This window comes from Microcebus murinus, chromosome 13 (genome assembly GCF_040939455.1).
Source record: "Microcebus murinus isolate Inina chromosome 13, M.murinus_Inina_mat1.0, whole genome shotgun sequence".
In the NCBI taxonomy this organism is placed as follows: Eukaryota; Metazoa; Chordata; class Mammalia; order Primates; family Cheirogaleidae; genus Microcebus; species Microcebus murinus.
The window spans coordinates 79995777-80020512 of record NC_134116.1 but is presented as its reverse complement, the minus strand read 5'-3'; the positions used below and the strand labels follow the sequence as shown (position 1 = coordinate 80020512).

General features: G+C 42.2%; 1 protein-coding gene across 1 annotated transcript in view; it reads left to right on the top strand.

Annotated features, from left to right (window-relative positions):
* Positions 1-23627, top strand: part of FGF9 (fibroblast growth factor 9) — a 31369-nt gene extending 7742 nt beyond the window's left edge. The window contains exons 2-3 of the mRNA XM_012778690.2: positions 1659-1762; positions 20140-23627. Coding sequence (XP_012634144.1) covers positions 1659-1762; positions 20140-20385 — 350 coding nt within the window. The 3' untranslated portion in view covers positions 20386-23627. The remainder of the gene's footprint in view (positions 1-1658; positions 1763-20139) is intronic.
* The last annotated feature ends 1109 nt before the right edge of the window (positions 23628-24736 follow it).

Sequence of the window (24736 nt, the reverse complement as noted above, 5' to 3'; positions counted from 1 at the left end):
TGAAATAAAATGATTGCATCAAAAAGAGAGTGCCTTTCATGTGAAATGCATCTCATGGTAACATTGCTTCATTTACCTTTCCATTTGCTTTGTGAGGGAGGGAAGGCTAGCAGTAAGCTGGCTTGTTTTAGATGTGTCTTCCATGACAGAGTCAGAGATTATCAGATTCGAAATATAACTTATAATTTCTCTTTATATTTTTTCTGTATATTATTTCATACTCTATTAAAATAAATAAGTTTGCATATCCAGATATATATTCTATAAACTGTAGCACAAGATAAAGTTATTAGGTTTTGTCCTTATAAAAGAATTAGGAATACCCCTTTAGAAGAAATAGCTCTTCATTTTTGTATCACCTTAGAACAGAGTTTCCCCTTGAGTTAATCTTTGCTGTATTAGATTTATGCAGTTCATGTCTTCTCTTGATTGTGGCTTAGTCTATTTTGTGAGAGTTGCAAAACTAATTGTTTAAAAATCCATGTAAGTGCTTTTATATTGGTCACATGAGACTGACTATAGCACAGTGTTTCCCTTAGTTTTTGCTAAACTCTTACATGTAAGGTTAATTCTTCAATATTTGAAGATATTTTTAAAATAAGAACTCAATATTTGGTATGCATTAACACAAGGTCTACACAAAGTAGAGACTTTAATTTATAACAAAAATGAGAAAATGGCTGAGCACAAGTAATATTAGCAGCGTCCTAAATAAATTGTGGGATAATCATCTTAAAACAACAATGTAGTTAGAGAAATTGAAGCTGCTGTTGTGTGGCCATAAAATTCTGGATTTATGCCCAGCTTAGGTGTTGTTATTCTTAGTGAGGTAAGCAAGGGGAAAGAAGGAAGTAAAAGAAGATCATTATGTTGAGTTGATTTTGGGATATGGTATTCTATTCCTATTGTAAATCAAGAACATTTTTGGAACCAGAATTTTTCCCTCCAGAATATTGTTATCTTAATTGCTTTACATACCTGAGAGTTGGATAAGTGCAGCAAAAATCAACACTTGGTTTAAGCAGAAGTATTTGGGATGTATGTAGGCTATTTTAGTTTTCCACATCTCAAAAAAGTAATACAATAGCAAGACTGGGTACTTTTCTGTCTCAATCAAGGCTTTAATTAGCACTTTATGCTTTCATTTTTGAGAGACATTGTCTGTGAATAGAATACTTTTTTTTTTTTTGTCTTATACAATAGACACTTATTTCTCACAGTTCTAGAGGTTGGGAAGTCCAATATCAAGATATCCATATACATACATTTTACTTCACATTTATAAAGTGGAAGTAGGTTGTTTTCCTCTTAAATTTTACTCTTCCAGTTGAATTAGAATATGTATGTTGGTTTGTCTGTCCTATCACTTCCTAGCCTGTCTATGTAGATACTAGCTTTCTTATTTTTAAAATGTTTTGTTTATTATGTAAGTCATGTTGAGAAATATTTTTGTATCACTATGATAAGTTACAATGTAGTTGGAAAATCAATTCTTTTAGGCAGCAGTTTTAGCAGAGAAGACTCTTCTTTAACTAGTGAGAGGTTATCAAAGTTGGGAGCTGGGCTCAGGGTCCTCTCCAAAACCTCGGGGGTGCTGAGGCTCTCCGGGTATGTTCTCTGCTCTAACCTGTGCTCTGCCTGCCGCCTTTGTCTCGCAGGCATTCTGGAATTTATCAGTATAGCAGTGGGCCTGGTCAGCATTCGAGGCGTGGACAGTGGACTCTACCTCGGGATGAACGAGAAGGGGGAGCTGTACGGATCAGTAAGTACTGGCAGAGACTTCATCAAGCTTTGTGTCCTATGGCTGCTTTGAGCCGCATTTTCTGGATTAAAAAGGGCTAGAAACGAAATGGAGTCTGTTTGGAAGGCAAATGTAAGCTTTTCCTTTTTTGAGGAAAGCTATTTTATTTTTATTAATAGATAAACAGCTCTGCATCTTCACTAGAGCAAAGTTGCTAAGAAAATGCATTTATTTATGTGCCAAACCCTCTTCATTATCAAGTAAATACAAAATTCACAAAGTGTGAAAAATCCCATCTTCTTATATTGAATGGGAGTTATTTTTGAAATGAATTGGAATGATGTCCCAAGCTTTGCCAAGCATTGTAATTAAAACTAGAAATAGACCATGCAGTGAGTCTGAACTCTTTCTCTGAGCCTTGTCCAAGATTTTCATTATGCAGGGAGAGAAGGGAGATGGAAATTGTTGTCAGATATTTTTGTATGCGAATAAGAATATAACAATATTGTAATTATTTGCAAGTGTTATGAGTTTCTTTTTCCCCAGCTTTATTCCCCGTCCCCACTAGGATGTACAGTCTTGGGGGAGGCGGAGAAGGGCACTTACCTGTGTTCTGCCAGGTGTGGGCCACTGTTCTAGGTGCTGGGGCACAGCCGGGGAGTGAGGCCAAGTCTTCACTGCGCCTCCTCTTCTGGGAGGGGACTGACTTTATGTCATCGCATTTCTTTCTTCCTGCTAGTACAGTACCTAAAACACAGTGCCTGGTACACAGTAGGGATTCAACAAACTTGCTAAATGTATGAGTGTGAGTTATAGATTGTTAGTTACCATATACTAACTTGGGTTTTCAGCATTAAAACTGGTGATTAAATTAATCGTCAGTTTTTCTTTTCCTTTATAATTATTGGTGGTCAGATGAGCATTTAAGCCATGTTATCTGAAATATGAGAACTTTGTTTAGAGTCTGCAAAAAGTTGAAAATTAGAGGAAGCTTGGAATGGGACAAGTTTCGGGTTCCTCAGATATGAAAGGCAAACATTTTTCTAGACATGCTCCTCTCCTAGCTATATGCTAGTAAAGATTATGTACACACTCAGATATATATGTGGTGCAAGGAAACTATATGTAGTATTAAAGTTTTACTCAAAAACTCCACATAACAGTAAATAATAGCCTGTATAACTTGAGTGTAACACACACCATTGTCAATGACACCAGGATGTGATTTTTTTCTGTCTTGGTAGAACTTTGAACTATAGGTGGGGCAGTTTAGTTAAATATTTAAGTCTTTTAAGAAAAGTGCCTCGAGAGAATAAATTATTTTAATATATATGTTTGTAAGTATAGAATTGATTTTAGCTTTTTCGGTTTAGACAAACCGAAAATACAGTTTAGACAAAATTATTTACTTCCTAAATGACTTTTGTCAACACCTTCAAGAGCAAAGAGAGATATGTAAGATACAAGACGAAAGATGCTTTTAAGTTTAAAAAATATAAAATAATGAAAAAAAGTATAAAATGATATTCTCTTTTCATCAAACCCTCAACTTTTTTCACCTTTGGGTATGTAACGTGGGTTGAAGTCGGTCACAGTTGAACCACAATAAAATGCTTTTTTGTATGTAGAAGAGAAGTTCTGACCTTTAGTAGGTGGAAGGGGCTATGGTTTATCACAGTGGTCTCAAAACATTTTTTTTTATCACATAACCCCACCCCTCATCTTAACATATGTATATTATTAATAAATTATTTTAAAACTGTGTATATGAAAGTATAGTTCATATGTTATATTATTATGTAAGGTATTCAAAAGATCGTAACGAATGAGTAAGTCCAAGGAGAGCCCACACTATTGGTTCCCTGCTGCAAGGGTCACCTTGCACACCCCTCTGATTGTCCCCGGTTGTGAGGTGACCAGTGTGTCACATGGAAGCACTGGCATGATTCAGACGCCTGCGGTTTATTGGTTGACAAGGAGAGCACAGCGGATTTTGTGTTCAGCAAAGTGGCCTGTAGGATTGTTGCCCGGGCTGCTGCTCCTGCCCCCGTCTGGGCTGTGAGTGGTTTCTTACTCGCGCCCTTCTGCCTGGGTACGCCCCAGTTCAGAGCGCAGTGCTGGGAACGGGGAGAAGGACCCGGCGGCGTGGAGACTCAGTGGATGCCGGTGGCGATACTGTGGGAAAGGGCAGGCGGGAGGTGGAAAGGTGGAGAATGCCATCTTGTGTGTTTTCTGGGCAGCCAGACTGTCTTGTTATGCTTTCTGGGAATCCTGACTGCCTCATCTCGGGCTTTTTAAGAACAAACACAGAGTGTGTGGTTAGGAGTAGACTTCTCCCTGACCCGCCACACGGCCACACAGCTCACTGACAATCCCAGTCACAGAATCCCAGCTAGGCAAAGGGGTGTCCAAGAGAAGGCAGAATGGCCCTCCTTGTACGAGAAATGCATACCTTGTTAGGGAAGGAGTTTCCCCAGGCTTGGAAATGCTCTGAGGAACGACACTTTTCCATGTCATGATTTCCCTGTGCAAACCTATCTCCAGTATCAGGCATCTCCCATCTCCAATCTATTGTCTGCACCGATGGCAGAATTACCCTTGAAACCCAGATATGAGTGTCACCTCCCCACTGAGATCCCGCCGAATACTTGTCTCTGAAGCAAAATGCCCCCAGTTTTTAGTGTAGCAATCAATACTTTTGACAACCACTTTGCCTGGATCTGCTGTGCTAGATCATCTTTTGCACCTTTTTTCTCCTTGTAATCTGAGTCCATCTGTTTGCTGGTTTCCAGACACTTCATGCAGTCTGAAGTGGCCTTTCTTGGATGCCCTTTCTCTTCCATTCTCCACCTGATGAAGCAGCACTCTTGATTTAAGATTCAATGGAAACATGACTTCTTCTGCAAAGCCTTCATTATACCCCTAACTGTACACCTGCTTACTTTAGTTAGCATTTCTTGTGTTTTCCTTTGGGCCCCAGTAATACTTTGTTTATATCTCCATTATTACACAAGTAATAGTACAGTTTAAATGGCCAATTGGCCGGGCGCAGTGGCTCATGCCTATAATCCTAGCACTCTGGGAGGCCCAGGCGGGAGGATCGCTTGAGCTCTGGAGTTAGAGGCCAGCCTGAGCAAGAGCAAGACACCATCTCTACTAAAAATAGAAAAATTTCCCAGGTGTGGTGGTGCACACCTGTAGGCCCAGGTACTCGGGAGGCTGACGCAGGAGGATTCGTTTGAGCCTAGGAGTTGGAGGTTGCAGTCGGCTTCGATGACGCCACTGTAGTCTAGCTGGGATGACAGAGTAAGACTCTGTCTCAAAAAAACAAACAAAAAACCCCCCCTGCCAACCTTAAATTCTACAGTCATTGAACACAAATGTCAAACATAAACAACAACAACAACAAAAATGAAGTATGGCCAATTGTATTTCTGTATTCTATAATGTATCAAAAGGGCGTGGAACACATTTTTCTTTTTAACATTGCCTGACACATAGCAATGGCTCTAGCACATAGCAGATGCTCGGTAACAGTCGTTGGATGGAATTGAAGTAAAGGCTGTGATTTATTTCTATCCCCCATTAGATATATAGGTGCGGGCCTCAGGGTGGCTGCGCCTGTGTGGCTGGTGTGTGCTTAGGACTCGGGTGGGAGAAGGATCACCGCCTTCCTTTCCCAGGCGTCACTGGACCGTGCCGTGCTGTCTCTTGTGCGCGGCCCAAGGGGTGTGGCTGAGGCCGAGCGAAGGCAGGGTGTGGTTGTTGAGCGCTCATTCTGCCTCCGCTACGAAGGAGGCGCCGGGCCCTCATTCTCCTCACCTCTGAGATGAAGTTAGACGTCTGCAGTGTCTCTTCCCATCCTGGATGGATCTCAAGAATTCTATAGTTTGGATTTTTTCAGGCTTCACCCTCGAGTCTTCTGTGCCTCACCCATGATGTTCTCTGCATGTGCACGAAATGGTGTTTATGCAGCGAGATGGCTCGCCTCTTCTGCGCGGAGCTGGAGGAGAGCTCCCTGGGCAGCAGGCATCTCCCCGCGGCCTGCGCCTGGCGCGGCCAGGGGAGGACCAGGGCGAGAGCCTGGCTCCTCGGGGGCCGGAATCGCGCTTCCCACTGGGTTTGCGGTTATCATGCCCGTGTGGCCGTGGGAATGAGGAGTGGCCAAAATATCTGATTTTCCTTGTGACGAGTCTGAGAGAGGGAAAGCGAAGAAACAGGCGATGTTTCTCTTACTAAATACACTGGCGTTTGGAGCTTAAGGCATCTTTACCCGGGCAAAGGTGCGTGAAGCTCGGTGAGCTAACGTGGAGGAGAGTCATTTCTAAATGTTAAAAAAACCTTGAGAAGACTGGTCTTACTATGAAAGAAGATAATTAGGAGATTTGGGGAAATAAGAGTCAGTTGCATAAGGTAAATTAATATGTAAATATAGCTAAAATTCATTTAAAGTGTATTTTCTTATTTTGGGATTAATTTCTCTTTTCATTTATGTAGTTTTTTGGTCTCCATGTTTACCTTGAACATGGATCTAAGAAGTCAGAGGTCAATGAGGTAAAACTTCTTCAGAAAAATATCTAGGATTCTGATAGCCTATTAGAATGTAGAAATAGGAAAAACTGTGTTGCTGATGTGTATCACGATTTGATTTGAAGGAGAACGTGAATAATTCTAACTCCAGGGTAGAGTTTGATTACTATATGCATGTGTTAATTAATCTATGCATCCATTCACTTATTTGCTCATTTATTTATTTCACAAACATTTGTGTCTACGATGTGTCTAGCACTATGGTAAGAGTGTGTAAAACAACGAAACAGATATCTCAAAATCTGGCAGAAGACATATACTTATAAATAACGAGTGTCATGTGAAATTTTCTATGGTAGAGGAATGCACAGATGTCTTGGGAGCCCAGAAGAGTGTTTAAATAGCTGCTTAGGGAAGTTGGCTGGTAGCATTTAAACTGGGTGTTGAGGGATGAATAGGAGTCCCCGAAAAGGGAGGTCAGGCAAGTTAAGTCACATAACTTTTCAAATGTAAAGATTAGAATATTCTGCCTGGTTGACATTTAGAGAAGATGTTAAATCACTCACACACACACACACACACCACCCACTTGGCTAGAGGATTAGAGTATTAGTTTACATTTGTCACTTGTGTTCTTATCAAAGAGGCTAGAGGTATGGCTTTGATAGTTACTTTTAGGGTCTTAATCTAAATCATCTGAGTATTATCAAAATACTTTAAAGCATCAAGAATAATTGACTATAAGAAACGTCTCCTTAAAAAAGAATGCCATGAAAAAATTAATCTCCTACAAGAAGGTTGCACTTAATGAAAGGTATTTGACCTGTCCATTAGAAAAGGTAGCACAGTCACTAAAATTATAATGTTGTAGGAACGTAGAGCATGGAACCTGCCAGAGGGGTGCCGGAGGATGGCACACTGATGGGGAGGCGCTGGCCTTTCTGGACTGTGTCCCTCTACGGCATTTACTTTATTCTGCCTGGAATTTTAATTCCTGCTGATCTCTCCCATCAGATGAAGTTTTTTGGAGTCTTGAGTCTCTGGCTTTAAAATCGTCCTATTTCCTGAAGGCCCGGCGGTGTGCTTTGTGTGAAGTTAGCATGTGGTAAATGTTTGCTGACCCAGTTATTCAACCGTCGTGAACCACGGGTGTGCAGCGGCAACGCTGTCTGAGCTTGTGCAGGGACAGCGCTGCCTGGCTGTGTAGTTGTCAGCTCCACCATCCAGGTGTCTCTCATTCAGCTACCGGCACTGGAAACGAGAGAGGTTAAGTGACCTGCTCCGACGTGCAGAGCTTGTAGATGCAGGGGCAGGCCTCGTTCCAGTGTTCTGGAGCCATTTCTGTCCTCATCCTGGCAGAGCTGCTTGTTAAAGCAGGTGTCTATGGTGGGCTTGGTTATGTGTCCAGGGACACAGCTGGGCCCTGGTTTATAGGAATCATGTAATGAGTAACCAAGCTGTGATGGGTTTTGACAGGGTTTGCGATGTGCAGAGACTTTGTTTCAGTAAGTACATTAGTGGGGCAGTCGTCTCTCCTGGGTAGAGGTGTATGAGCCAAAGAGGGTTCTTGCATGGTGTGTCCGTATTGTCGGGTAAATGGAAGGAACCCTGTAGATGTACCTGTCCCAGGGTTGAGGAATGTATCAAGCTCTTTAAAGGGGAGAAATACAGTGTTCCAGATCCTCAGGACCCCATATTGACTTAAATTAGTTTTATTATGTTATTTACATAGTATGTACACTCATAAAACCGATGCATATTCCTTATACCTCTTTGACAACTGTAATTCAAAACATATTTATATTAAAATTCAAACTGCACTGCAAGACCAGTGCAATCCGAATTGGCACGATCGGTGTAACGTGGAGGGTGGTGTTGCCTGGCCGAGACCCGGAGGCCGCTTGGCTGTGCGTGGCCCTGACGGCCGATGTCGGGCGCCTGTGCCTCAGGGAACCTCGCGTGCCTGGGTTCTCCCTCGCTCCATCCTGTTTGGATCACTGCGAAACCAGGTACTGTCACCTTATCTTCCCAGGCACGCTGCTCATGTGCCACGTGTGCCTCTCCCTTTTCCTGCTAGCCCTGAGGCTGAAAGCAGCACTAGGTGGCACTGAGAGTCATTTTAAGCCCAAATGCATTCTTGGTGGCAGTAGTCTATGGTTATGGGGTGTCACCTGGAAGATCCTGAGTATCCTTAAAATGATTGCTCTACTTTCTCACTGAAATGAAAAGGCGATGCAAACTTGTGGCCCCGGATGATGTCGTCGTCTAGGGATCTGCAGACCCGGGTTTGCAGAGCTCTGCCTCGGCGGGCTCCGTGGTGTGCTGTGGTGGCTGGAGGTCCGACCTGGCGACTTGTGGAGGCCTTCCTGTCTCCGTCAGGCGCTCTGCAGGGGCGGTTCTGAGCCGCTTTTGAACGCGCGGAGTAACCTGTGTGTGCGTGGAACAGGAAACCATACTGAACGGCAAGGCACTGCCGAACTTAGTAATTTGTCACTGTGGTGCTTCAGTTCGGATTGCTTTGATGGGAGACGTTCAGGCATGTCCTGTACAAAGTCTCCAAAGAATGCAATTCACATAAAGAAGATGAAAAGGTTCATTTGTTTGGGAATCTACCTGATATCAGGCATGCTCTGGAAATGGGTGGTTTTCAACAGACATTTTGGGTAATTGAGCATTGCCTTCTATCATGCTTCATATGTGCCAATTTTCAAGGGATTAAGTAATAATTCTTAGGTGATAAAGAGGGTAGCACCTCAGAATAGCATCTTTTACTATATGACTTAGTCCATGCAGTATCCTTGTTTTACAGATGGGGAGAGTGAGATTTTTAATGGCTTAGTGACTTACTGTAGGTCACATAGTAAGTAACAAATCAGGATTTGAATGTAGGTAAATTAGTAAATCTTGTCTGATATATATGCCTGTTAAAAGTGGCCATCCATTTTTGTGAATAATTTTTTTTTAACTAGAATTAACCACATAGTGGAACAAGATTTTAGTATTTCTTTCACAGATATGATTTTGGAGGAATTTTTTTCTTTCCAGTAGTCTAGTTGTAATCTAGTGGTTTGTTTCTTTCCTTAGCTAGATCTATACTGATGGCCATTAGTTAGTGAAAAACCATCTTTTAAATCATGTATTCACTTATTTAATTTTAGTTAAGTTTATGTTGTTGGGCAGGGTAGCTACATGACTAAGCATCTAAGGCACACTTAAAATATCCTAAGGTAGCATGGCCAAAGTCACAGAACAGTGGCCTGGAGATTTCCCAGGTTTTGGGAAAGATTTCATCTTAATCATTCGTGGCTCAGTAGGCACATTCCCCATCTGGGATGAGAATTTGGAGGAGAATGGTTCTGGGTCCCAGGGAACATGCTCAGAAGGCCCAGAGCAGAATCCTCCTGGTGGCAGGTGCAGCGCTTGCAGCTGACCCCAACTCCCATCCCCTCTCACCTCTGTGTCATGCCACACTGCGGCTCCACACTGCTGCATTTGCTGAAGTCACCTTGCCCTAGTCCCTGCCGGAGAAGCCTGCGTGGGAAGGCCTGAGAGAATGGCTTTGGGAAGACCCACGTCAGACACTTCGCAAGCTGTTGGCTTTCTTAAAGCAGAAGATCTGTGAAGGCAGGGGCTTGGCTCCTTTTGTTTCCTGTACTGCCACTAGTTAAAACAGAGCCTTGCATGCAGTGGGCACTTAATAAGTATTGAATGAATGAATGTGTTGTCAGTGGCATCCCAGATCACTTATGTGTGTGTTTGTGTGTGTGTTTTAACAAAAAGACCAGGCAGGCCCTGGCTTATAAGTACCTAATGTACGAATAGGCGTCTGAGAGCTTAGGGGAGTTGGCACATAGTCCTGTGGGTCCTGGTCACTTGAGTGTGAGGTTTCCTTTTAGTCAAAAGTGTTAGGGAGCCGCACGTGGTGGTCGTAAGTGTCTTGTGCTTGTGTCTTTTGATTGACGGCAACAGCTGTGAATTCATTGACACGGGAAGATGAAACGCTTCCCCGCAGGTTGGGTAGATGTTGGGGAAGAGTGGCGGTCTGTGCTGTGGATGGATATTTCTCATCGGTGGGGTGACTGTCTCGGGACACAGGTCACGTCTGATTAGCTTGTGAGTTGGGGACCATGGGTGACAACAGCATTAGGGACAACAGGCACAAGCTCGCTGACCCCCAGCGTGACCTGCTTCCTCTGCCCCTGCTACCTCCTGAATCCCGGATGCCTGTCACCCAGCCCTTCTCGCCACTGTCCTCTGTCTCACCTCTCAGCGTCACCCCTTTTTTCAGAATAGACTGACGGAAGAAACCAGAGCCTCTGTGTTTCTGACTGGTCTTGAATTGCAGAGCTTCTTGCTTCTTGAGCAGAGTGGTCTCCCTGAGTTCTTCCAGTTCATGCCGTTGGTTGGACAGGTGGATTCGGAATTTGGGCTCAGACTGGAAGTGCTTTCTAGTCGGTCTGTCGTGCACACGTGCACTCTTCTGTTAATGGCACACGTGCATACTCACTCGTGCTTGCTCGCACACTCCTTGCTTTCTTTTGCAAAGTCAGCAAGTGTTGCTGTTCACCTGCTACTGATACGTGCCAGGTACTTTAGTAGGTGCTGGAGATAAAGTTGATCCCCATTTGCAGATCATGTATTTGTGAATTCGCCTACTTGCTAAAATTTGCTTGTAACCCCCAAATCAATATTCACCTGACATTCATGGTTATTTGTGGATGTGTGCAGAGAAGCAAAAAGCGTGAGTCACCTTCGTGCACTCATTCCCAGCTGAGGCCTCTCAGCCTCCTTGTCCCAGCAATCAGGCTGCAACAAACAAGGGTCCTTTTGGGATCACTTTGTTCCGTGTACTTCACATTTTGTGCTTCTTGTCGGTGACATTGGCGTGTAAATGTCTCCTGCATGGTCTGGAGGTGTTTCTGGCGTTGCCGGGCGGTGGCTGAGGGGGCAAACGCATGCGTTCGAGAAGCTTCCTTCGGGCATGAATTACAGTGCTGCCTGGCTGTTGGTTGTTAATGAAGCAACAGTGTGTTTAGATAAGGTAAACATACACAAAAAGGTTATATGTGAATCAGCTGACAAAAATGTTATGACCAGAGGCTCACAGGAACCCAACCCTGTATTTCCCGCTAGGAGCAATGGCTCAGTGTTCTGGGAGACTTCCTGGAACCTCACCACCTGGAATAGCAGCAGTCAGCGGGACCTACAAATGCAGATGTCCTTCCTCTTGTGGGTGACCTTAGAACTGCTCAGGAAGAATTTGCAACGAGGGAGTCAGACATGTAAACCAAGAATTACAATTTGGTGTGGCAAATGCTACAGAATCATGTGTAGAAAAGGCTCAGAGACGTGCAGGAGGGAGCTTACTTCTAGGGGTAGGAGAGAACCTTAGGTTATTCACAGGGGAGGTGGAGACGAACGGATAGTTGTTCTCAGCAGAGGGAAAAACTTTCTGGTCGAGGAGGCAGCTTTGCTGCCGGGCGGCCGTGAGACGTGTCTGGGTTCCGGCTGTCTCTCCTCCGGCCCGCGTGGCTTCTGTCCATCCCAGCTGTTGCCAGAGGCTTCTTTGTTGACATTTGGAGGGTCCTCCCCTGTCGGCAGCATGAGCCACTCGGGCTGTTGCCGCTGCATGTTGTTCTGTGTCCTGGCCTGGGAGGTGACCTTGGTCCTCACAAAAAATGCTGGCCCTGCTGGCGTGAAGTGGGAGCCACTGCCCTGGGGGCAGCGTCAGCAGTGGCCGGCCACCCCATCCCTCCTGCCTTCCCCGCGCCAGGGAATGACTTGAACTCGTACAAAAACATCGTTCGTCAGCCTGCTGGCCTGCTGTTCCTCCGTGGCATTGTGACAACTGGCTGAGAAAAACGTCTTCATTCCTGACACCCCTGCTGCAGAGGGCTTCCCCCGAGCGCCGGAGGGTGGCGGCGCTAAGTGGGAGGGACAGGCTCGGAGCTGTCTTCCTTTGTGCTTGCTGTAAATGCCTAAAATCCCGACACAAGTTGATTTCGTGACACAGCCTCTGACAACAGATAAACTTTTTTTCTTCAGATCAGAATGTGGCATTGCTCAAATCTTACTTTAAAATGTCAACTGTGAAACCTTATTTATCAGGATTGATTTTGTGTCCTCTGTTCTCATGCTGCTCATCATTATTTTATCCACTTAAAGAATTTTCTTTGATTCGGGGTTTCATTTACTTTGTGATTATGATTATTATTTATTAAATGCCCACGTGTCAGTGAATGCACAGGCTGTCCCGGCACCCAAGATGCCTCCGCACCGTCAGCGACTGTCTCTCGGGGCAAGGCGCCATGTTTAGCAAGGCCCAGGTCAGCGTGCACGTTTGGTTTTCCTGGAGGAGTAGGTTGACCAGATGACCGTCTTAGCCTTGATGAGCACTGGGAGAGAGAGGGACCCTGAGAGAATCAGAGACAGTCGCGTCAGTGTTGAGGAGAGGCAGGGCCTTTTCTACATCTCGAGGGGGGTTGGCAGGAAGGGTTGGGTTCCAGAGAAATGTGGGCTGATGTGAGTACGGGGGTGCTAGGAGTTGGGGAGCCAGGGGCAGGTGAGTGTGCTGGAGACAAGCTTTATCCCCCTTGCAGTCTTACTTGGGATTTCCTGGTGGGTGTTGGGTAGAGATGGGGAACACAGGCTCCACTGAGGGGGGGTGGTCTCAGTAATTCAGGAGTCACGTGGAAATATCAAATAATGACCGAGGGAGTCCTGGTATTCTCTCTTCGGTGTTGCATTTTCTCTACCTTGTGCACCTGTCCAACTTTCCCCTGAGATTTGGGAGTTCTACGATATTTCTAACTTTTTGTTTTCTTACAGGGCTTGGGTTTTCTTTCCAGTAAGCTCTCTTTGGGCAGTTCATGATGTAGGGTTTATTGGTCAGGCAGGCCGCTCGTTAACGAGCCGTGTTTATTGAGGCCAGTGCTGGGAGAGGATGTGGCAGGCGCCCAATTGCAAGGACATGTAATAGTAACGTCCCCAAGGAGCACATCATCGGACGGCCTCCCAGGGAGGACATGCGAAGGCCCCTCCTGCCAACGTGGCTGTCTTCTTCCCTGCCCTTCTTTCCTCCTTGAAATAGCAACCTCATTCTCTTGACTGTTTCTGGAAGCATAAATTCAGTCCACGTTTCCAATCTGCTGCCTGCTCCCCCCTGCAGTGGGCAACTGACGCAGCACATTTTATTTGGTTTCTTTCCCTACTTTCCAACTGCACTGCAGTTTCTTTTGTCATTTCCTGTTCGATATGTCCTTCCAGGGTTATCGTAGATAACTTTGCTTTTCACATTTTGATGTTCCAAGACTGAATCGCTAGAATCTTAGTCTCACAGGGACATTAGAAATCTCTTAGTCCAAGTCCCTCACTTTACAGAAAAGGAAATCGAGGCCCAGGAATGTTAACCAACCCACCCACAGCTACCAGTTATATGTGCACGTTTCTGCGAGGTTGGCATTGCCTTTACTAAGGAAATTCTACGCAGCTTTGAGTTCGTCAGAATTTGTCTTTGGGTTTATACTGTCATCCTATTTGTTAATCTTTCCATTTATCTTGTTAAATTTATACAAACCATGTGCTGAATTTAACCTGCCTTGTCTATCACAGGAAGTCTTTGGTACATCTTTCTTTTTTGACTCTGCTCCCTCCAGTATCTCAAGAACCAAACAGTTGGATTCAGTTGTCTTTGTATAATGTCCTTCTTGAATCCTCATTCCCTTAATTTCACCTCTCAGCCTTTTAGCTTTTCATTTCTCCTGCATTGTCTGTCAGTCTGACCCTTCAAGGTCATGCAATATTTAATTTGAAGTATTTTCAGCTTTTGTATAACTTTGATAGTCATTTCAAGTGGTCATTGAATGACACTTATCAGATAATAGTCTACGCGGGAAGAAATGTTACATGTGATTTTTTTCAACTTGGTGTTCTAAAATTCTAAAAAAATATGATGATTTTTTCCCTATGGATTTGTTTATGGAAGAATTAAATATATATTGGCTACACATTAACACAAGCACAAATATTAAAGTGAATATTGAACTTTTCAAATTTTCAAATTTGAATTCTATCATTCCCTTGAGCAGGACTTTCTTTCTCCTGTGGGAATGCAGCTCTGAAAATGTATCGAAGGTTTATGAGAGAATATGATATGCTAAACAAATATTCATTTTATAGGCAGTTTCTAAGGAAGGCCCCTCAGCTGTCTGGTTTGTCCTGTGGTCCATTTGGCAAGTTCTGTCCTGGCAGCATATTGGGGGCCACATGGCCAGTGAGCGTGCAGCATGGAAGGTGTGTGTACGTGTGCACGTCTGCATGTGTATGTGCACGTGTGTATGCGTGTATGTGTGCATGTGTGTATGTGTGCATATGTGTATATGTGCACGTGTGTATGTGTGCATGTGTGTATGTGTGTATGTGTGCACGTGTGTATATGTGCACGTGTGTATATGTGCACGTGTGTATGTGTGTACGTGTGTATGTGTGCATGTGTGTATGTGTGCATGTGTGCATGTGTGTATGTGTGTGAGCACCTAGACTCATACTGGAACCCTGATCTTTGGGTCCCCAATACTGAAGTAAGAAGCTTCTGAGGAGAAAGTGTTTTCTGTTTTCTTTTTTTTTTTTAGGTGGGGCAGTGGTGGAGAGAATTTAAGAATTCTTAAATTTTGACATATTTTGATGAGACAAAATGAAAAAATGCCTACCTACTTGCATCATTTTGTTTACATTGACCAGATGCAACTGAGTCAATTGTTCCCACAATTCCAGCGGCAATTTTGACGGCCACGATGGTAGATATAAAAAGCAATCCTGTCTGGGATAGTGGGGAATTTTAAGAGGTCTTGAAAAACGGGGCTTAAGGTGCAGCATATTATTGAGGGTCCCAGGGGGTTGAATCTGGACTGGGGCTCCTAACAAAATAAAAAATAGCGCCCTCCTGCCTGTTCTCTCTGTGCTTGTTGCTTTCTGTCTAGTTGGAGACTTCTCCCAGGAGAGAAGAGTTAAAAGATCTGGCTTCTTATTAATGGTTCTTTAGTCATTATATTTAATCACCCTGATCCTTGCAACAACTCCCATTAAGGATTTGCTGCTAGATTATTAATGAAGAAGAGTACATCTGTACGAGTAATTGTGGTTAAGGAAGGTTTAAATACCATGACTGTAATAAACAGTAGATATGAGAATGAATGATTGCATCAAAGTCATTAACTTATGAAATGTTCAGGAACTCTACAATTAAGTCAATGTATAGTCACTGATCATGAGTTTACGTGTCGTAGTAGTTTATAATGTAGTAGCAAGTAGTTTAAGCAACCCCTGAGTTAAATAAATACATCCATTTGGGTAGTGTGGTTAAAGCTACACCATATGCGTGTTAATATGGAAATTATATTTTAAAATAGCAGCATGACATAAGTCTATATGTTTTCAATGAGAACTACTACTGAATCTTGAATTTTCAAACAAATCTGATTTCATTTTTTAAATGGGCATAGATATGAATTGGCCATAATCATGCCCATGTGGATTACACGTTTTCAAATTGTCTAATATTTTAAAATGGTGTCTATATAAGTTTATGTCTTATAACATTCCTAAGCATTCTCTGGGCTGTACTATAATTTTCACATTATTATCTCATACTTCGGTTTTAATAGGATTGGTAAAAGTTTTGAAGTTTTAATTTCAGTTTTTCCCAGTGCTCAGAATTTGATGATACAAAACGAAAAGAGGTTTCCATAGTTGCTAACATTCACCAGATTTTGTTCCAAAGCATGGGCTTTAGTAGATTTTTGAATTAAATCCACATTCTCCACCCAAGCCTAGTGATATAATCCAACAGTTCAAAGATAGGTATGCCATAAACAGCTATAGTTAAATAATCTAAAAAAAAAATTAAAACATGGAAATACAATAAAACAAGAATTGATCACTTTATAGTGGAATACTCTATAAACTGTCTGCATTGGAAACATGTGGTGAGTTTTAAAACATCTGAGTTCTATAATTCTAGAGTGTATAGTTTATTTGAAGGCAGACACTCTCTCCTGCCCCTCCAACATATATAAGAATATAGGTTAATAGTTTTTTGTTGTCCCAATTTGCAATCATTTACTTATTTTTAATTTAGAAAAATAGTTTTGGAGTAGAAATATATAATATAAATATACTCACCACAACTAAATGATTTATCATTAAGTACTGAAGTGTGATCATAAAGAGATTAATTTTGTAAATCTTGCTATTCTGTCTAAAACGAAAACCACACATTGATATAGTCCCAAATAAGAGGAAGAAAAATATTTAAAAGCATATACATGGTTTAGAAAAGTAACATGGTCTTTAACTTTTAATGATAATTTTAATTTTTCAAGTGTGCAGGTTTGTCAGTGTGGCATAATTGGTGTAATTGCAGGAGCTGAAATGTGGCAGTGGTTTTGCAATGTAATAATGTCTGCACAGTCTCATTTAACTTGTTAACCAAAGTTATACAGCTCTCCCCTGAACAAGACAACTGGACTCTGAACCATCATGAAAGGTGCTGACTACGGATTGTACTTTTTAAAATTGAAATAATTCACTTTATTTTCTGGGCTGCCTTGAAAGTTATGTGTGTGAGCGATGCTCTCACGGCCTGCCAGGGACATAGAGCAGTGTGAGCTGTGCAGCGAAAGGCCAGCTCCGTTTCTTAGCTAATTCACTATTTTGAAAGCAGTTTTTCATATTCTTAATAAAAGTATAAAATGACAGTCTTTTCTTAATCACTGAAAACAAGTCAGTGTCCCATGTAGATGGTGCTGCCTCTACCCCGTAGGATTTGGTTTGTGCTTTCTCATTTCCTTCTCTCTGTGCCCCTTCCTTCTGCAAAGTGAATAGCATTTTTAGAAAATTATATTTTGATGTAAAGAGGCAAGGATGCCTCTCTGAGAAGAGTCACTGCACTCAGCTCCTGAGCCTACTTTGCAAACTCCAGCCCTTTGCCTATAAGACCCTCCCCAGCGCTGGCCCCTTGGGAAATGGCATCTGAAGTCTCACGGATGAGAGGGGCGCTAGCAATCACACCACCCAGTCAGTGAAAAATGGAAAACGGAAGGACTCTGTCCCAAGAGTGTGGCAGCTCCGGTAGGGGTCCGGGAGACTTGCTCTAGTGGCTTCTTTATGTAATAACGAGATCTCGTTATCACCCAAAGACTGCGGCAAACCACTTCACATCTGGGCCTTGCTGTCCTGTGTGTTTAACATAATATCAACACCCCGCCCTGTATTCAGGGCTTCCTCTGTGCTCAGCACTGTCCTTCGGTTGCATCTTTGTCACTACCCTGTCTCAAGATACTTATTACTGACCTGTTTTAAAGATGAGGCTACCAAGACTTGGAGAGGTGAAATAACTAGGTGTAGATGTCCTTCAGCTGGCGACCGGGGGAAGTTGGGACTTGAGTAGGCTCTGACTCCAAAGCCAGCCTCTTTCCTATTGTGTAAACTCGCTATCTTCTGCTGAGGTTTCTGAGTTGCTATTTCTGATCCAAGAAAGGTCATTCATTGTGCTATAGGCATGCGACGTGTGCAAAGGAAATATAAATGTGTGCCCAACTCATGGCTGCAAAAGGAGGAGGAAGTGTTCTACTTTTTAAAAATAAAGATTAATTTTACAGTGTTTGCCAGGTGATATGATTTCCTGCTGAGAAAAAGAAAGCTTGATTTGAATTAGTTTTTCCTGTCCTTTGTAGAACTATACACTTGGCATCCATTCCCATGCTTTGGTCCATTTTATTAATGAAAAAATAAATGCACATAATTTGTTTAGAAAATTTACTTAATTACAGCAGACCGAAACCAGCCATTTTTAGCCAGGAATAATCTTGCCTGTAAGGAAACTATTTATTATGCAAATGTAGTAAGGACTAAAATAGACCTTAATGTCTTTAACACACTTTAAAAATTTCATTAGTTTTAATAGAGATGAGAGAAAATGACATTCAGCCAGATCTCGCCAGTGCAGGAGGCAGTCGTGTCCCCAGAAGAATGCCCTTCTAGATTCACACACAGAGGGGTCGCGGGGTGCCTCTCCACTGTGCACCCCATCCTGCAAGGTGCCTCTCCACTGTGCACCCCGCCTGCTTCTCTAGGCACCCCCAAATGGGAGTAGTCCGGTTGTGGATGCAGCCTGCTTTCCGCATCAGCAGTCTAAAGTTTTCCCATCATTTCGTCCTTGCCTAACATGTTTTTTTCCTGCTTTTTCTTATTTCTCCCTTGGCAAAAATGTGTCCAGTGAGAGAATATTTTGCTAAAAACCTACTTGGTGCTTTTGACCACTTGAAGAGCACCTGTTAGGAGGCACAAGCTCTCACGAGCTATTTATTGCGTGGGTCATAAGCCTTAAGGTTGGGGAAGGGACATAGAGAAGGCCTCAGATTGGACTATTTATTGATTTTATCAAATTCTCTCCTCTGTCCTTTCCTTTGCTCTCTGGACTTACTCCACAAGCAGTTGGAGAAGATTGATTCTACTCAAGTGCTACTATAAATTCAGCATATTAAATTGTGTTCTTAACTATGTGCACATAAAAAGGACATCTGTATTTTGGCCACGTATAAAGTTTGCTGTTTGTCCTCTGGGTCTGAATGGCAGAAATGAAAGATTGTTAAACGCTCTTATTTGCATTCGCCTATTTGTTCTCTTATTCATGTAAGGTTCCAGGAGGATAAGAGCAAAGGAACTATCTGAAGTCATCCTACTGTTTACTTTTTAAAAATTACCATCTGGGAAGGTATTGATTTTAAAAGTTTCAACGGAGTGAGTAGAAGAGCAAAAAGGCCAGTGGATCCTGTTGCCTGTTTCCCCAGGGCCCAGCTCAGACACTCCGCCGTCTGCCTGGAGCCTGTTCAAGGCTCTGGGTCCCGGCGGTCACTGCCCACGAGTGACACGGCGCAGGGGCCCCAGGTTGGGCAGTTGAGCGAGACCCGGGCTTTCACAGAGCTCAGGTGGAGGGAAGTGAGCATGTCTGAGAAGACGGGGATCCGTTTTGTTCTGGGAATGTAGGAATAGGTACAGGTTTCCTCTTGGCATCTGTGTACCTGAGAACGTGGCTTTTTTAGTTGGGAGTCTCTTCCTCTATCTAAATTCAAGGAAATGGAAGAGCCAGAATATTTGTTTTCACTTTGTATTTAGGAAGACCATCAGTCATGACAGAAGCATTACATTTTAACGTGGAGTGAGGACTATCTGCATCGGAATTCTTTCAGGCACCTGTTAAAAATGCACATATATATATATATATATATATTTTGAGAATTTCTAGATCAGAATTTTAAAGGGGTAGGGCTCAGAAATCTGCATCTGAAAAATCATCTTGGGTGATTCTACTGCACAGTGAAGCTTGAAAACCACTCTTGGAGAGTAATAAACAAACAACCCTGCTGAAAAGTACAGGAATATCTGATACCACCAGTAATTTGCTAATGTTGGTCTCCATGGCAAGTACTTTATAAAAAGTATACCTGTATTAAAGATGAAGCGGTTATCCGAGCCTCGGGCAGGCAAAGTCCCTTCCTCCCAGCTGGGTCACCGTGTAACTGCCGTGGGAACAGCTATCACCTTTTGCCACCGCCTCTTTCACATAATGGCCATGCGGAAGATGGTTAACTGGAAGGCATTTAGAATCTCTGTACTTCAGCCATTAGGAATAGGAAATTAGAATGTAGTTACAGAGTTCAGCAGTTTTTGCAAAATGCATTAAAATGTATTAAAAATCAGTATTTTCTTTCTCATCAGGGTTATATTGTATAGCAACAGAATATTACTTTTAATACAGAAAGTGGCCAATTTTGCAACATATTTATTTGCCTTTTTTTTTTTTTTAACAGGAAAAACTAACCCAAGAGTGTGTATTCAGAGAACAGTTTGAAGAAAACTGGTATAACACGTACTCGTCGAACCTGTACAAGCACGTGGACACTGGCAGGCGGTACTATGTCGCGTTAAATAAGGACGGGACTCCGAGAGAGGGGACCAGGACTAAACGGCACCAGAAATTCACACATTTTTTACCTAGACCGGTGGACCCCGACAAAGTACCTGAACTATATAAGGATATTCTAAGCCAAAGTTGACAAAAGACAAAATTTCTTCACTTGAGCCCTTAAAAAAAAAAAAAAAAGTAACCACTATAAAGGTTTCACGCGGCGGGTTCTTATTGATTAGCTGTGTCATCACATCAGCTCCACTGTTGCCAAACTTTGTCGCATGCATAATGTACGATGGAGGCTTGGATGGGAACATGCTGACTTTGTTCTGCACTTAACTGGCTCGTCCTCCCGGAGGGCAGAGGGCCCCTCGCCCGCCTATCGCGAGAGGAGAGGGGCGAGAGTCCGCGCGAGGGGCGGGGCGTGGCGTGTGTTCCGGGGGAGCGGGGAGCAGGGGGAGCCGGGAGATGCTCGAGGACCAGGACGGCGGCCCGATGCATGCTGGGAAATAGACACGCTTTTCCATTTTTGATCAGTTGTCACTTCATCCCGTGTCAGCGCGGCCCCCCCCCTTGGACTCCTCGGGGTTCTGGCTGGCGGCCTGCGCGAGGGTACATTGCTGCATTTTTCAAAGGCATGGAGGGTGCAGTCTTACTTAAAAGACTTTTTCAGTTAATTCTCACTGGTATCATCCCAGTGACCTTAAAGCAAAGACCTCTTAGTAAAAAAAAAGAAAAAAAAAAAAGAAAAAAAAAAGAAAGAAAGAAAAAAAATGTTAAATTTATTTATAGAAATTCCAAAGGCAACATTTTATTTATTTTATATATTTATTTATTATATAGAGTTTATTTTTAATGAAATATGTACAGGCCAGATAGGCATTTTGGAAGCTTTAGGCTCTGTTAAGCATTAAAATGGCAAAGTCCGCTATGAACCTGTGGTAAATTCATGCAAGTAGGTATAATGGTGCATGGATATGAGAAATTCTAATGACCCCAATGTACTAAAGGCGACAATCTATTTTGTGCCCGTATTATTGTAAACTTATGCACATCGCTCATGACACTGAGTATTCACTCTTCAGACTGCTTGTTTCATAGCTTATCCCAGAGGATTAAAGATAAACTGGGTCTCAAACTTTTATCCTGTGTCTGTAATATTTCCTCTCTCATAAGTGACTCCATCACTGTAGTTTCACGGTTGGAAAGTATGAGGGTTGGTATATGTCTTACTTGTTTAAATCTATTGCAGAACATACCAAAGCTAAACAATAACTATGCTTTTAGCCAATCTCCAGAACAACAGGACTCATATCAAAAATTGTACTGACTTAAAATTCTTTAAAAAAAGGCAAAAAAAAAAAAAAAGCTTACATAGCACAGACTATTTTTTTAAGAGACAAAAATAAGATTAACAGGATCATACTTGTAAACTTTTTGTTTGTGCACTTGGCTATCAAATATGAAATTATACAAGGACCATAGGGGTCATTGTAACATCTTTTAGAGAAAATGGCTTTCAGTGTGAATTGTCATAATTACGTGGTAATAGCACCCTTCAAGAAAACTTGCAAAGTGAAACTAATAAATATTTATCAATAATGACAATGAGGGGGAAAGTATAATATTTGTTGACTGTGTTTTGTTTTTTAAAATGGTCTTCACAAACGCTCAATTTTTTTAGAGGGGAGGTTACTATATAGAATATCTTTTACAAGGCTTTTATAACATTTTATGCTGAAAAGCATAAGAATACATATTTCTTGAGTAGCAATAATTTTGGAACTTGCCCTTGGGCAAGGGAGACTATTTCTTACTATATAATAAGGAAAAAAGAGCCAAATTCTTAAAGCAATATTTGAGAAAAAGGAATTTATAACAAATTCTTGTCTACATACAACACTTTCTAGCCAGTTATGTTGGGAAATTGAAAGTGACAGTTAAAAAATGTGCTGGGATTTATGTAACTAATTTTAAAATTTAATATTCCAATGTTGTTTTACTCTGATGCACATTCTCTATAAAAAATAAAAGTTTGTCACTGGTGAGTTAAATCTGTTACGAGCTAGAAGTGCATGACTTATTGTGGTGACAATATATTGCCTTTCTATGGTCCAAGTTGGAGAATGTGGCACTGCCCTCCTGCTGATGTGCATTAAGGAAAAACTAGTCTAATATTTGGAAATGAGAAATATTCTTGGGGGAGGGGACAGAAGCAATGTAAAATAGTTGATTTCTGATAAAAGATTGCCCTCATTTCATTTACTTTCTTTTCTTTTTCCCTTTTTCTTTTCTTTTTTAACTTTCTAAACAGAAATTGCATTTAATTCCAAGAAGTAGTATTCTTATTTATTATTTAACCCTTTGCTGCTGCTAAAATGTGCACATATTCAGGCTTTAGTTTTTCCAAAAGGCATTTAATTATTATTATTATTTTTTGGTCTAAAAAACATTAAACATCTGACCACAGGGAAGACGAATCAGGTTTCTAGGATGTCATAGGTGTAATATTTAGCACTGAAGAAACTGATTTTAGAAGACAGCCAAAAGTAATCTTAAAGTAGCACAATTCCCTAGATTATCAGCTTAAAAGAAAAACATATTTGTGAAAAAGACTAAAATCTCCATGCATTCCTAGAAAATGCTACTTTAATGTCTACTTTTGGAGTTGTTTTGGTACCTTTTTATCTTTAAAGAAAAGCAAAATGTTATATGCTTTTGGCAATTGATACAATAAACTGTAATGGTCTGTAAATAAATAAATACTGACTTATGCAATTTATGTGAATAGGCGTTCTGGAAGAGTAGATGGCTCAGGGTTTCGCGTGGGCATTGTCTGTTGGGCAGTAGCGCCAGCGAGTCATCCCCAGCTTGTGGGTTTGCCTCGGTTCTTGTCCTGAGAGACCCAAAGCCTGCTGGATGGCAGCCCTGAGCCCCTGCAGAGTGGGTGGCCCCAGTTTCACAAACAGTTGCTCATGTAGCTAAACCACTATCTTTTTGGTGCCAACACTTGCACATGGTCAAAGACTTACCGAGTACGGACTGAACCACCTCTCCTTCTGTCACACGAATGTCCCCCAGCAGTGCTGAAGAACATGCCAAGTCAGTCTTGGGGAACCTACCTTGCCAGGTCCTGTTTTGTAGATAAATGGGTGGCTTCCGTATGGTGTTTTCATTCTATCTCATCTCATTAACACTACAACATTGTGTTACTTACTTGATAATCTGTAATTGTATGTAAATACATACAGAATTATGTAATTTGTGTAAATACATAATTACAGACTTTTGAAAACTGGTATATATATATATATTTTTAACTTGATGTCCATTTTGGAGCTGCTTCAGATTCTGTGCCTACATGAACCAATGGAATTTTAAAAACATGCTTTCCTTGCTCTTACAGCTGTGCGTGTGTGTTGAGGGCTTGGGGGTGTGGGGCGGGGGAGGGGGAGGCGCACACACATCCAGATGTCTTTTCTGCAAGCATTCAACGAAGAAGCAAGTAATGTTCTGGGACGAAGATTTATGAACTTGCAGCAAGTGAAGTGCAGTGTGTGTGCACGTTTTCGTGGACGAGTGAATGGACAAAGGCGTATTGTTTGAGGTCAGATTCTGTTTGCTGCATCACTTGACCTTAAAATGTGCCAAATTTAGATCTACTGTTCGTGATCACTTGCACGAAAGAGCAATGAAATGGTGGGGTTAGGGGAACATGCCAGATGGATTTGAAAGATGTATTAGCCACCAAGCCCCCTCAAGCGTACGTGCGCGTATGTGTGGTCTCCATGCTATACGATGCCCGAGTGTATCCATAGACATTGCACAGTTTTGAATTGATATTCTATTCTTAAAAGGGGAATGGGGGGAATTATGACAATAAATTGTGTCTGCCACCTTTAGCACACAGTCCAAAATTCAGAGATTCAGGTTTGTAGCATGGACCCTGGCCACAGAAGCCTTGCTCACAAATGTGTGAATGATGGCTTGAAAGTGTGATTTCTACCTTTTACTTGCAGTGAGCGTGTCACTGTTGTTGCCTTAGTTCTTTAGAAAAGTTTTGATGTAACCTTTTCTTCATCAGAGAGGAACATGCAGAAGTAAGAAACAGATGCTTCTGTAATTTTCTTTGGGAAGAAAGCGAAAGCCTGTATTCATTCTTACGTGCATGCTCCACCAGCCATGGTCACTGAGTTGCTGGACAGAGGACAATTATGAAGCTTTTTGCTATTATGGTCAATAGTAAAAGAGAAAATTCCAACTGTATTCTAGCTTATATCCTGGAAAACACTTTAAAAATTTAATTAAAAATGTTGTAGGCATAACTGCATAACTGAATAACCCTTGGCAAGCCGTGCTTATAACTGGTCTTCGCTTTCCCCACCGTCCCCCGTCCCCTTCAGAAGGTCCTTTTAACTGTTTTCATGGTTAACGTTATGATTCCCATTGATATGAGCAGACTTGGGAGAGTTTGATATGGGGGGCGAAGGAGCTAAAAT